This window comes from Clarias gariepinus, chromosome 28, assembly GCF_024256425.1.
Source record: "Clarias gariepinus isolate MV-2021 ecotype Netherlands chromosome 28, CGAR_prim_01v2, whole genome shotgun sequence".
Taxonomy (NCBI): domain Eukaryota; kingdom Metazoa; phylum Chordata; class Actinopteri; order Siluriformes; family Clariidae; genus Clarias; species Clarias gariepinus.
The window spans coordinates 6,845,001-6,858,336 of record NC_071127.1 but is presented as its reverse complement, the minus strand read 5'-3'; the positions used below and the strand labels follow the sequence as shown (position 1 = coordinate 6,858,336).

Below are 13,336 nucleotides of genomic sequence, written 5' to 3'. Positions count from 1 at the left end.
GCAACCCAATTTTCCCAGACTACCCAATCTCCCACTAACCTAATCCCCCAGACTACCCAATCACTCACAAACCCAATCTCCCCCATACCCAATCTCTACCAGACAACCCAATCCCTCCAGACAATCCAAATCCCTTCAGACAACCCAATCCCCCCAGACAACCCAATCCCCCCAGACAACCTAGTCCCCCAGCAACCCAATGCCCCATTTGCAGCCCAGTCTTCCCAGACACCCCTATTCCACAGACAACCCAATTTCCCCAGACAACCCAATCTCCTCCAAACCCAATCTTGCCAGACAACCCAATCCCCCATTAACCCAATCTTGCCATCTTCCCAACATTTCCAAAAACAAATCCCCCGCCACAACCCAATCTTCCCCTACCTAATCCCCAACTCAACCCAATCCCCTTTAGACAACCCAGTCTCCTAAACGAACCAATGGCCGAGTTCTCCCACCCCCCACCCCTGAGCACAACAGTTCCCTTTTGTTTGCGGATGAACTCTTGTTCAAGCATTTAGCTCAAATTTTATCTTTAAAACCACAATGCACATGCACACACACACGCACTGCCTCCTGCTGGATATACACTCTTACTGATCATGTTAAACACTTCAGAGAGATGTACACACACACTCGGCCAAACCTGCAGGGGTGTTTAACGGAGCAGTGAGCTGGGTGGTGTCTTGCTTTCCTTCCTTTTCTCTCTATCACACATACACATTTTCTCAGCTGTGTCCATCTGTAGCTTCCTTCCTCTCAGTTTATAACTTTGACTTCATTGCTATTCATATTGTTATTTTTTATTATTTTATCTCTATTGAGTTTTGCCCTGCTTTATTATCTCCCTTTTGTTAAATAATTTCCTGTTTCGGTTGTTTGCTCATCAGTTTGTTTCTGTTCATTCTCATTTTGTTGACATTGTGTTTAACATCACTTGTAATCCCACCCCGTGTGATGAATGTTCTCATGGCTGTAGAGAGAGAAGGGGAAGGAAGCAGAGTCAAGGTTATCAAGTGCTTCTATCGACTCAATCGGGGACACACCCTCTGACCCCCTGTGTGGGGAAGTCAGTGCCGTAAAGCTGAACCACTCCAGTAAGTGTACAAGCAAGTGAAGCATTTCTCCTCAGCCCAACTTGGAGCTGCTGGAGACCTGCTGAAACCAGAATCGTGAATATTTTTCTCCTAACTATTGAATTAACAATAATTTTGTAAATAACTCAATAATGTTTTTAACCTTGTACGCCAACATTCTTATGTTAAATATTACATATGCAGCACCCGGCCAATACGACAGGTGAAATTCAATACATATACAAGTCAAAAGTTTGGACACCCCTTCTAACTCCATGGTCGTTCCTGATGTTGATTTCTTCCCACACTGCGAAACAATGCTGAAGGCGTTCATCTAAAATACACAATAATCCCCTTTGAACAGTCGATATAGAGATGTATCTGCTACTTATGATCTGTAAAGCTTCATAACCGGCTCTGATCTGAAGTGTTTGAGGTTAATTGGTGATGTCTAAGGTAAGTTTTGGTCTCGCTTTCCTGGGAAGGTCTTCATGAGAGACAGGTTCATCATGGAGCTTGATGGGTTTTGCAAACGCACTTGACACAATACTGTTATTGCAAGAACTGTTCTAGAACAGCTGACCTTACAACTGATCCAAACTCTTGACTGGTACTGTGTATGGATTACTAATCAGTTGTCACCCCACTTTCTGGAGAGAATTCTTTGTCTTAAAAAAGAGGATGTGATTAAATATCATAAATGATGCTGTAGTACTGTGAGGATTCAATCACCTATTATTAATTTAATAATACATTAGTGGTTTAATCAATACAGAAGAAGGTAAAAACTCTGACAACAACTATATTTTTTGTTTGGTTTTCTTGCACCCCCATCCCACACATACATGCAATAATAACACACAAGCTACACATTTATATTTCTAGACTGTTTTACATTTAACCTTGATTGAACCAGAACCATGTTCCAGGATGAAAGACTGGCGAAGTTTTTTGTTTTTTTTAATTGAATAATTTTTTGTCCTGTATTCTATAATAACTTTTTTGTTCTTTTGACCATCAGATTGAGTCTCACAAGCTGTCGTTCCGTGAGCAGGCGAAGGCCCGCACTGACCACGGCGCCGACATTGTGGTTAAATCCCCCTCCATGTCTGCAGAGGATTCACCCCGCCCCCTCAGCAAAGTCTCCTCCTCCGGCAGCATCAACATGAGCGACTCGCCACAGCTGTCCACGCTTGCAGACCAGGTGACCGCCTCACTCGCTAAGCAGGGCCTGTGATTCGACCTCGCGCCACGCCGCGCCTCGACCACCTCCCCCACTGAGATAAACGCAAGGCTGCAACATGGAAATATTTAAAAAAGGGTTAAAAAAAAAAAGGTTTGGAAAAAAAACAAGCATTTCACCTCAGTCTGTTATAAAAAAAATAAAGGGTGCTTCCTGGATTTCTTCATGAATTTTGGTTCTTGACTGCAAGGGACTGATCATTATTAATGCTATTGTCTGATTGTTCTGTCTGATTAATTGAACTCATGTGGTGCTGTGTTGACCTGACCGGTCAGTCACAGCACGCAGAAGCTAATCTACACTGCTAGAACGTCCGCTTCATACTGTATGCCGACTTTCCTTCTCTCTCTCTCTCTCTCTCTCTCTCAGCTTAGTTGCCTTATTGTGAAAGCTTCTCCTTCATTATTGTTCATCAATTCATTTTACATTAACTAGTAGGGATTCATCATTTAAAAAAAATATATACATGTATTAATAAATACTACCTGAAATTGGACTGTGAGGGAGAAAACAAACCAAAATGAGCTACAAGTAAGCATGGAGTCTGTCTTAACCACTAACGATGAGAATGATTTAGCGACTCGTTGACATTCTGGCATGTTTCATTCCCGACTCATACAAATGATCAAGCTGTGATACATTAAACCAACCGCTAAACTGGAAACAATTGATGTGTGAAGATCAAAGTGCTCACTTAACTAATTAATTATTTAAAAAAATATGGCAAACGTTGAAACCATGATAGCAGAACTGATGCATTTTGCTTAGGAGCTTTAGAATTAAAATACTAAACTGAGTACCTCACTGCAACTATCGCACAATTCAAATACACGAAGAAAAACAATTCAATCATTGTGTAGGTCGGAAATGATTGACAGCTGCGCAAGTGTTTTGAACTCACCGAAAGCCCCGACCCTTACTCAATGTCACCTTAGTAATGTGTTGATCTGCGTTTTCGACGCGATGTTTTTTTCTGCACCTGAGAGACGCAGTCTGCCTTTCTGTCAGCGTTTTGATTTCGATAACATGAAACTAATATTAAATTAAATAAAATTGTTTATCCTGTTGACTTTCTAACGCTTCAAGTTTTAAATTTAGAAATAAGAACTATTTGCCAATAAAACAAGGCAGGTGAACCTTATTACATTCAAATACATTTAATATTTTTTACCCTCATTAACATGACATTTTTGCAGTATATAGATACATTCAACAGGCTTCAATAAGAAATAGCTAAAAAAAAAAAAGAAAAAAAAAAAAAAACAAACACATGAAATTCAACAAATTAACTGTTGAATTGGAGACCTACACATTCTGCTTTAGGGTTGGCCGGTCTGAGATAGCGAATAAAGAGCATAAAGTTTAGACCTGTTTTTTTTTTCATTCTCTCTGTAAGGTTTCCATCTTTATTAGAACCCGGTACCAGACTTATGCGAGCGTGAGAAGAGTTACTTGTGACATTTGCTTGTCTTCAGCCTCAAATGTGAATCCGTGCATTTTGCTGTACTGTAAATGTAAAAAACATACACAAACACAAAGCTTTACACTTTATATATTTAATGTACAGTTCAGCCAGTCAGTACCACATTAGGATTAACTCCAGCGATCCCGTGTGTGCTCCTGATAAGCCGCTTTAATAAACACATTACTCGGTGTGATTGAATGCGACCCTGCTCGGAAAAATGGTTCACCGAATATTACACGTAAGCAAAAGTTTCCGCTTTCTTTTTGGTGTCTAAAGTTTACTAACACATCTAACAAGTCATAAAAGCTTCTAACTTTTAGCTAAATAACAAATCGTAATCAACATACACGTTCTGGAGCTGTTAGTTTACGCGGGTTTCCCCCTCGTGGTTTGCAGCTCAGTATTCCTAGCGAACTTTCCCATCACATGGCAGTTAACGAGTCAGGGCGAAGACTCCGATGTGCTTCGTCCAAGAGATGAAGTCAGGTATATGCATTTTTTTAAACTGTTGCGTCACAGGAGAAAGAAAATGCAAGAAAGAAAAACTCTCAGAACAGAGTTCACAGAAGTCTCTGATTGGTTGGTATGACTGTGATTGACAGGGAGGAGATACTGTAACACTCCACGCAACTAAAGACTTTCATATACGTGGCTTTGATGTGACACCATGTGGCAACCTGAAATTTATTTAAATAACTAAACAATTAAGTCTTCACCCTTATTGTCAGACTTGTGTAGGAGGCGTGGCTTTGATTGGCGCGAATGTTTTACCCCCCTTTTGACGGGCAGGAGTTTATTCTGCTATTATAATCTGTACAAATAATAATAATACAATGAAATGATATCGAAACTATTTAGACCTTAAGTTTCTTTTTTCGCAGATCCACATATTTTCCTTTTTCTTCAGACACCAAACGTTTTCAGCGAAACTTTGCGTACATGTCCTGTTCCCGTCTAAAATCGATTTTATCATCAAGGTGACGATGATTTAAAACAACAGCATAAAAAAAAAAAAAAAAAAACTACAGAGATGAGACAGAGAAACCTGGACAAGCTACAGCATGTAGAAACAGTAGAGTGTGTGTTTCCAGGATGTTTAGATTGGGAATGAGCTCCTGGACAGTCTTTGTGATTACAGCAGCAGGTACAACATGGAAAAATCAGACAACAAAACAAAAAAATGATCACGTTGTTGGTGTGACGGATGTTACAACTGTTTACCTTCGCGTTAATCTTTGCATGCAGTCCGGCTCCAGTGAGCATGTGAATATAAACCCGATCCATTCTCGCCATATCCACGATCACGCTAGATTAATATTGCAAGTCGTAAAAGATAAACCGGTAACGATGAGCATGAAAGAGAGTGAAAGTTCTGATCAAAAACAAAACAAAAACAAAAAAGTGCCTCCCTTTTCCTTGCTCACTAAATGTGTGATTCATGTACATAGTGAACGCTGAGGATGAAATTTTTAGGGTAAAGAAAAAAAATACAAGAGCTGCTAAAATCCTGTTCTAAATGATGCCTTTCTGTAGTTAAACGATCCATCAGCTTCAACTCATCACCTGCAGTTTAACATCACACACAGACATGATCTGCTCTTACACGCATTCGACGAAAGAAAACAAAATCATGCAAAAAATCCAAACTAAGCATTCGTTAAAAGTGTACCTGTAGATGTGAGACATGCTAGAAAAGAGCGCATTCCTTTCTCTTTTTATTTCCTGATATTTATTACCTTTTTTATATCTTTAACGCACCTCGGCTTTATTTCTTTTTGATATTTAAGTAAAAGAAAAAAATAACAAGGATGTGAATGAGTATCAATGTTACAGAGAGAGACAGAGACAGAGAGAGAGACGCTGCTTCCTGTCTGCTGAATCACACGTCTAAAAAGAGACGGTGCATAAAATAAAAACAGGAGAAGAGATGCTTAAAAGGGAAACTTGAACAATAATCTAGGCATTGGGTCTCACAGTGTCGTACTGGCCGTTGTGTACGAGTGCACCAATCCTGCAGGTGGCGCTCTGCAAAAGATTACACTAATTTCCATGAATACAGGGAGAAGATGGTCATGCATCTGGGATTGAATTGGGTCACAATTATGTCATAGTTTATCTGCATGGTGTACGCTGAGGCCTTTAGTAGATCAGCCTGTTCCTTTACCCGTTCATAAGATGATAGAGGGGGAGGGGAACCAACCGGCCAAAGCTTTTACCAGGACTCGTCAAGATCACAGGAACGAGTCCTCAGAATACTGGAGAATTTCTTTGTTTTTAAAACAACAGAAGTAAAATGTCTGCTCAAATTTGTAGGCCTTAAATCATTGATCATGCATTGTGCATCGCTAAATCTCTGTACTGTGTGCTATTATGGAATCACCTGCTGAACCTTCTCCTCATTAAAACATAACTAGAGAAAAGTACATCATGTGTAAAGCAGGCCGATGGATTTGATCAGGACAGGGAAAGCGATGTCTCTCTGTCTCTGTCTCTTTTTCCCTCAGAATCTGCGCTGAGGTTTTCCCAGTCCACTCTGAGCTTAACGGTTGTGATTGTCCTCACTGTATTTGTGCGTTTTATTAGTTCCTTTACATTCACTCTGGCTGCTGTGAACCCGGATTTGGAAATAAAGTTGGTATTGAACCCCCCCCCTCTTTACATGTCCTCAGCTTTTTATGTGTGTGTGTACTTCTTCTGACTGATATCTCTAATGACACACCAATCCAGAGACATTATTGCAAACACTCCATCAGTCTGCACCACACTTCCAGTGTTTATTAATTAAATATATATATATATATTTATACACCGATCAGACTTTGTGACCAACATTATGACCGCACAACTCATATTGAGTAGATCCCCCCTTTTTGCCACAGAAACAAAAAGACACTTTTTTGTCACAACCAGCATTACGCTTTTCATCGATTTGATCTACACGAGCTCTTCTACTGGATCGGAATACACGGGCCAGCCTTCACTTCATCAGTAAGTCTTGGTCACCAATGACTCAGTCGCCAGTTCCCTGGTTTTCCTTCCAAGAACATCCTACAAGACCTGCAGTTTTCTGACCCAGTCCTCTAGACATCACAATTTGGCTCTTGTAAAAGTCACTTAAATCTTTACACTTGCCCTTTTTTTCTGCTTCTAACACATCAACTTCAGGAACAACGCCCAGTTCCAGCAACTACTACTGGAAGAAGGCCTAAATTCAATTCCATTCAATTTTATTTGTACAGCGCTTTTAAGAAGTGACATTGTCACAAAGCAGCTTTACACATTCAAAGGAATTATTCAAGTTTGTATGAAATATGAATGTGTATAAATTAAAATGATCAGATTCTCCCTAGTGAGCAAGCCAAGGGCAATGACGACAGTGGCAAGGAAAAACCCCCGGAGATGGCAGTAGGAAGAAACCTTAAGAGGAACCGGACTCAATAGGGAACCCATCCTCATTTGAGTAAAAACAGAAATTATCACTAAATGGTGATGGCTAGAGAACGTGGACAGAGCAACACCAAAACTGGAAGTCTGGTTGGATGTTTCTGGTCTGCAGGGGTCAGGACATACCAAAAGTGATCCAAGGAAGGAAAACCGGTGAACTAGAGACAGGGTCAGGGGTGGCCAAGCCGTCCTGATGCACATGGGGAGTGAGGTCCGGCCTGTGTAGTACGATCAAATAGAAGAGTAAGTATAGATCAAATTCTTGAGGAGGTTAATGCTGTTTGTGATAAAGATTTCAGAACACAGAGGAACTGTGAGAACTGGCAAAGAGGAGACCAGCGAATCACTATTTTTCCAACACACGCTATGCATTAAATATGTACATCGCTTTACGATTATTAAACACACTCTTACCTCATTGATCTTGTGTACAGCGTCCTGATTCACTTCATCTGAACACAATAGAGATGTGTGTAGGATGCTTTTCTCCTGAAGGAATTCTGATCAATAATGCTCTCTTGTTTACATTTTTAACTCAATAGCCGTCTGGCTCCCTCTATTGGTTAGATACAGCACATATTCCAAAAAAACAAACAAGCAAGATTCAGCAAACATTCTTTTAACAATCTGACCAACCAACCAACAAGAGTGTGTCACGCCTTGCTCACTTTCTGTTAAAAACCCTGTCTAAGCAAACACTAAGGAGCTTTGATCAGATGCGTAATGCAGTGATTAGAAGGTTTCAGGTACCATGGACTTGTTTTGGCGGGATACAATTACTGACCTGCATTAGGCAAAGAAAACAACTGAGGAGATTCCTGAAATGGCTGAGATTGGGTCAAGAACTGTTCAACATATTCTTAAAACCTGGAAGGATGGTGCTGAACCTGTAACATCAATTAAAATAATAATGATGATGGAATGACTATGATCAAAGATTGGTTAAACTCTTGAAGTTGAATCATTAAAACTTGACAGTAGAACCCAGAGCAATGTTTATTGTGACAGTAAGAGCATTTCCATGCACATACACACACACACACACACACACACAATGTAATGAGAACTGGGATTGAGACTAGGATTGGGACTAAACAGCTGCGTGAAAACAACGTTATTGAGACTTATAAAAAAAGGCTTCTGTTTATTGGAAAGCATAAAGATGGAAAAAGGTCATGTGACCTGAGGAGTCCAGATTGAGCCTACTCCAGAGTGATGGGCGTGTCCACTGTACAAGCCTCTGGAGAGAGTGTGATGATCTGGGGTTGATCAATTACTCAGGTCGAGACTCAGTAACGGTATAGGGCAATAAAATGAAGTCAGCTGACCACATGAATGTACTGAATCACATCTATGGAGGTTTTTTTTGGTCCCTGATGGAACAGATGTATCCCAGGAGCTTTTTGAAAGTCTGTCGTCACCAATGCAAGATTTTGACCAAATATCTATGCGACTCTGGATTGAAATAAACATTGCGATATCACATACTGTAAGAAACAATTCCACGATGAATCTGCACTTTAATTAAAGCTGAATGTAATCAGATTAAATATTACAGTGAAGGCTTTTTCTTCTTCTTCTTTTTTTTTTTTTTTAAGGTAAACCAAACAGTTGTTCTTAACAGTAAATGTTTTATTAAATACTATTAGTTAATGTTTATTATTTATGATGAGGTGTCTGAAGTGATGAGTCTTGGATGGTGAAGACACACACACATCCTGCTACATCACAGCTGGAGTTGGGAAACATGCCGAGTTTTAACTTCACGCCCTAATTCAAATCTTATGAAGTCTTGTTTATCGTAGGGGCTTGATCACATGACACAGATGAAAGGAAGAACACTTACAGTACAACCTTTCACACGGCTTACAGGGTTTCATTTCACCATCCTGCCGCATCGGGTGATTATTTATTAAACCATGAAATAAAAACCATCAGACACAAGAATGATACAATATAATTCACTTTTAATTTGGAGAAGCACAAACGCTGTCAGATTGGCCAATGATCCATACACTTTTATTTTCCGTAAAAGAAAGTTGTTAAATATTTTTGTACGCGTCTTCTCGCTATACAATCAGGACAGCTACAGCCTCAAAAAACAAAAAACTAAAAAAAAACAAAAAAAAATTAAATCAAACACGGTAAAGAATCAAATAATGTATTTACAAAATATACTCTTTTTTTATATAATACAAACTATTACATGCTAAATAATACACCAGACTCCTCCTACACCCAAACTCCTCCCCCACTTCCCCCCCTCGCTCTCTCCCCACCCAACAACCCCAGTCAAATTCACCACTCGCTGATCGGACCGTCGCCACCAGGAGGCGTGTTTATTAATCAAAAGAAAAGGAACCAAAAAAAAAACGGGCCTGTAGCAGATATTCTTTCATGGCATTATTATTTCGTTTTTTTTACACCATGCACCGCGCTCGCGCACACACACACACACACACACACACACTCACTCACTCACTCACTCACTCACTCTGACTCAGACACACAGGCGTTGGTTTTTAAAGGGTTAATAAAAAAAACCTACTGGTAAACGAGTGCGCATTGTAATGATGTTCAGACCCGAGTACGAGATACTCCCGTGGTGTAACAAACGGCGTTACGGACCGTCCAGTGGATTGAAACAAAACAAAACAAGAATAATCAGGGAAGAACGTGAGAAAGGCGAAGGCTTCCGAAGCGGAGAAAGAGCTGAACAAACCAAACGCAGAAGAGAAATGAGATGCAGTGAGAAAGTCAATGGTGAGAAAACATAAATAAGCAAAAAAACAAAACAAAAAAAAATCTAAAATTCTGACATCCACTCATCAGATTAGACCTAATTATGGCATTTTGTCATTTCCTGACGTTTGTTTTCCAAAATCATAAACTGTATGATCGATTGTGACTCTGTAGCTCGACACAGAAAGGTGGCACTTTGTGTGAAAGTTCGTACAGATTTTCACGTTTTCATATTTTTTTTTAATACGTTTTAGCTCCGCCCCCTCGTCTTTCCAATTTCCTCACATGGCCATGAGATTGAGAGTCGCATACTGTCCACTGTACAAGCATCTGGAGACAGTGTTATGATCTGGGGTTCTTCAGTCGCTCAGGTCTGCGACTTTTTCTTTCCCGATGGCACGGCCATGTTCCAGGACTGTAAAAGAAGGTTCTGGGAACACGAGGAACCATTTTCACTGGAAAAAACCTGAAATACAAAATTTTCTAACATTGCTAGAGAGGAAGCGTAGCTCTCCGTTGATCAGATTAGACCTAACAATGTCATTACGTCATAGAAACATTGCCTATGATAATCGAAAAACACATAATCGATTGTGAATCTGGAGCTTTTCTGTGGAGGTTTGTACAGATTTGTACATTTTGAAGTTTAAGCCCCGCCTCCTCATCGATCCATAACGTGCTTTGTTTTAGCCAAGAATCGAACGCAGGTTGATTTCAAAAAAGGAGGACAGCACTGTTATTAAAAATAATAATAAAAAAAAAGAAAATAATTATAATAATAAAAAAATTAAAAAGTGCTGCATGTATGTGAAATATTTCAGTTTGGGAAAAGTTGCAAAAGAATTAAAAAGGGGCGGAGCGAAGAGAAATGAGTGACGCAGCAAAAAAAAAAGCGGTTCAGCAACCAAACACGATTTCTTCCTTTTTTTTTTTGGCATTAAGTGCCACGTGGGCGTTGTTTCACCCGGCGCGATGGAATGATGTGCGGAGAACAGAAGAGTGCTGAGCGTCAGAGTGCAAATACAAACAAAGGAGAGGACGGTCCGAGCCGGAGGACGGTCCGAGCCGGAGGACGCTCTCCTGCGTTTAACGGGGATCGGCTTTCTTATTTCGGGCAGCAGGATGAAATAAAAGGAAAGTAAGTGCTGCAGTCGTGAGCGGGACGAACAGAACGGAATCAAACACCATGGAGTCTCGGAAGAATATTAAAATGCTGCCGTTGCGTAAATAAACCTGAAGGCGGACTCGATTAATCGAGGTGTGAGTTAAAGCTGGACCCGCGTGAGAATCAACGAATATAAGTGCTGGGGAAAAAAAATAAGTAAATGAATTATAATAATAATAATAATAATAATAATAATGATGATAATAAGCCTGATGGTCAGACGTTCATGTGCGTGGTTTTGGGTTGTACCTCAATCACTAACAACAGGGAGCTCAGGGTCAACCCGCCGGTTTACAATCTCTTCAGTCCGTTCCAAAGCAAAGCAAGTGCACATGATCGGGACAAAACTGAACCGAGTCTCGGTGTCCCGCCCCTTCCAGCTTACCACCGCATCTTACTTACTTAATCTACACTTCCAGTGGAAAGAAAAAAACAAACAAACAAACAAACAAACAAAGTAATCTCTACTTGTTTCCAATCTTTAACTCACCAAATTCACTGAAAACTGTGAAAGAATTAAGTGATGTTTGAATATCAAACAGCAGGAGCTTTAATAAACTGCTCTGTACGACGCTGAAGCTGAAGGTGTGTGTGTGTGTGTGTGTATGTGTGAGAGAGAAAGAAAGACACTCGAGTCTTGACAGGGTACAGAACGTTTCAGCAGTGTGTGTGTCTGTAGGAGTTGCTCCTGTGGCGTCCCGCGTCCTCAGCCAGCGGTGACGGAGGCTCGCCCTCGCACTCGGACCTGGACCCGCTCCGGCAGCCGGAGATCCGCCTCGCGGTTCGAAACGTGCGGTCGCCTCCCGGACTCGCCTGCTGCTCCTGGAGCTGCTGATCCGGCGCCGGTTCTGCGTCCAGCGGGAACGTTCTGCGCTCCCACGGAAGCACGGGCTGAGGAACGAACGAGAGACAAAGCGGATCAAACCACGGTTTAGACGCGCGTCTGCGCAAGCACTGACGTCACACTTTTGTGTACCGCGTGTTCTCATACCGTCTCGTCGTAGCTGGTGTCGGGCGTGGAGCAGCGTGTGTCCTCGCTCGACAGGAGCCTGTGGGAGTCCCTGGAGGCGGGCGTGTGCATGTGAGAAAGCGTGAGCAGTTCCGGGCTGGCGGGGCTGGAGGGTGAGGGCGACGGCGCCGAGCTGTAGTCCTGCAGCAGTGGGAAGTGGGAGGGGTCAGGGGACGAGGGCTGAGGCGTGGACGGGGTTGTCCCACCCAGCAGCGGAGTGCTGCGTCCGTCCACTGACTTGTACGATCTGAGAGAGAGAGAGAGAGAGAGAGAGAGAGAGAGAGAGAGAGAGAGAGAGAGAGAGGGAGGTAAGTGATGGGAGGTTTTGGATTCTGGGAAAACTTTGCCTGAATGGTTCAATGCCGTAACCATGGTAACAACGACCCTAAAAACATCCGACTCAAGTTATTTTTAAAGCCAACAGCCCCGGGGCAGGTTGTTTTCCTAATTACCTTCTCACTGCGCTGCGTTTACCTCCGACAGCAAAAGAAAGAAAGGAACGACGCCTCTGAGGTTTGTTTTGCAGCTGAATTATATATATTTTTTGCACCAATCGGAGTCAATCTCACATCAGCGTTTACCCCAAACAGAAATTTGTCTGAGATGCTCTGCGCTGGGGGTGTGAGCGATATAGAATTTTTGCACCACACACACACACACACTGTAGTTAATTTAGAGGTTAAGTGAATGGTGCTGACGGAGGAAACCGAAACGTCAAGTTCCTCCAATGAGGCGCTGATTTAATTTGAGCTCGACTCCCTGCTCACATTGTCGTTGCCCCGCTTTCCCACCTTTGACCGCCTTCTTTAATTTATCGATGAATTGTGTGTATCGACAGTGATTACTGTATGTCCCTCCAGCATGTTCTTCGACGTCTTCTTCTTCTCATCCCTCCGACTACGCCAAACACTCGTGTTAATGGATGACGCGACCAAAGTACGCTTGGTGATTTTGTCCTCCAGTGACATTTTTGAGTTTGACTCAAGCTCGAGGATTGTTGTATTTGTGACCGCTGACGTCCACAATATACACAGAATTTGCCTCCAACACGGTCGTTCGAAAAATTGGATTTTCCTTCTGTCTGCCTTCTTAAATGTCCAGCTTTCGCACACATAGAAGGCGACCGGAAAAGGACCCGGTATCGATCAATCGGATCTCTGCTGCTTTGCTTTTCTACATTTAAGCCTTACAC

General features: G+C 41.7%; 2 protein-coding genes across 13 annotated transcripts in view; one reads left to right on the top strand and one right to left on the bottom strand.

Annotated features, from left to right (window-relative positions):
- maptb (microtubule-associated protein tau b) overlaps positions 1-6,432 on the top strand; it is a 44,045-nt gene extending 37,613 nt beyond the window's left edge. For 7 of the 8 annotated variants that reach the window (XM_053490487.1, XM_053490483.1, XM_053490488.1 and 4 more), the window contains one exon: positions 2,098-6,432. In XM_053490487.1, the coding sequence (XP_053346462.1) occupies positions 2,098-2,313 (216 nt within the window). In that variant the 3' untranslated portion in view covers positions 2,314-6,432. Of the gene's footprint in view, positions 1-979; positions 1,098-2,097 lie in introns of all 8 variants that reach the window. The other variant, XM_053490485.1, reaches the window with a different exon arrangement.
- Positions 6,433-9,175: 2,743 nt separating this feature from the next.
- Positions 9,176-13,336, bottom strand: part of kansl1b (KAT8 regulatory NSL complex subunit 1b) — a 68,199-nt gene continuing 64,038 nt past the window's right edge. For all 5 annotated transcript variants that reach the window (XM_053489793.1, XM_053489794.1, XM_053489796.1 and 2 more), the window contains exons 14-15: positions 12,127-12,391; positions 9,176-12,026 (exon numbers count right to left, since the gene is read on the bottom strand). In XM_053489793.1, coding sequence (XP_053345768.1) covers positions 11,793-12,026; positions 12,127-12,391 — 499 coding nt within the window. In that variant the 3' untranslated portion in view covers positions 9,176-11,792. The remainder of the gene's footprint in view (positions 12,027-12,126; positions 12,392-13,336) is intronic.